Source organism: Loa loa, assembly GCF_000183805.2.
Source record: "Loa loa unplaced genomic scaffold supercont3.4790, whole genome shotgun sequence".
NCBI classification, from domain to species: Eukaryota; Metazoa; Nematoda; class Chromadorea; order Rhabditida; family Onchocercidae; genus Loa; species Loa loa.
In genome coordinates this window covers 1-686 of record NW_018112966.1, presented here as the reverse complement: position 1 = coordinate 686, position 686 = coordinate 1, and the positions used below count along the sequence as shown (strand labels likewise).

Here is a 686-nt window from a genome sequence, read left to right as displayed (position 1 = left end):
AGGTTCTTCATATATGGAATGCAAGTTATTTGCTTGTCATATATGCACTAAAAACGAAAAGGCTGCTTAGTAAGATGCAAATCATTTACTAAGACAAGAGAAATGATGGAGAAATCGAATAATGAAGAAATCATAAAGGAACAATACTAATATGCATATAAAGCAATAGAATGTTAACAATGCAATAAAGAATAATGAATTTAACTTATAGAAAATACAACAAAATAACAGTACGTATTTATGTTTAAAATCCGCCTGTCAGCTCATCCTACACAATTCTTCACGTGTTTTTTCAAGGACATCCGCAGGAAAGTTTTGCCGCATTTGCAGCTAAATCTGGGCCTATTATTGCTATGAATCTTTATATGACGTTTCATATCACTTGATTGAGAGAATTTTTTATTGCACACAGAACAAGCGTACGGTTTTTCATTAGTGTGAGTCCTCGAATGCCTAAGCTGACTCGATGAATCGGCAAAATTCATCCCACATTCCGAAGAACTGTACGGTTTCTCACCGCTATGAATCCTCCTTCTATGTTTATCCAAATTCTCTTTCTGGGTGAAATTCATCCCACACTTTGAACAATTGTACGGTTTCTCACCGGTATGAATCCTCATATGCTTAAGCAAACTAACTTTCTGGGTGAAATTCATCCCACAATTCGAACAACTGTACGGTTTCTC

The 686-nt window shown here is 35.6% G+C and overlaps 1 protein-coding gene across 1 annotated transcript; it reads right to left on the bottom strand.

The window, feature by feature from the left end:
• Positions 1-263: 263 nt before the first annotated feature.
• LOAG_19293 (zinc finger protein) lies at positions 264-623 on the bottom strand (the record flags this gene model as incomplete). The annotated part of the gene is made up of 1 exon (XM_020451942.1): positions 264-623. A coding segment is annotated over one exon (360 nt), but the record flags the coding sequence as incomplete, so codon positions are not given.
• Between the last annotated feature and the right edge of the window lie 63 nt (positions 624-686).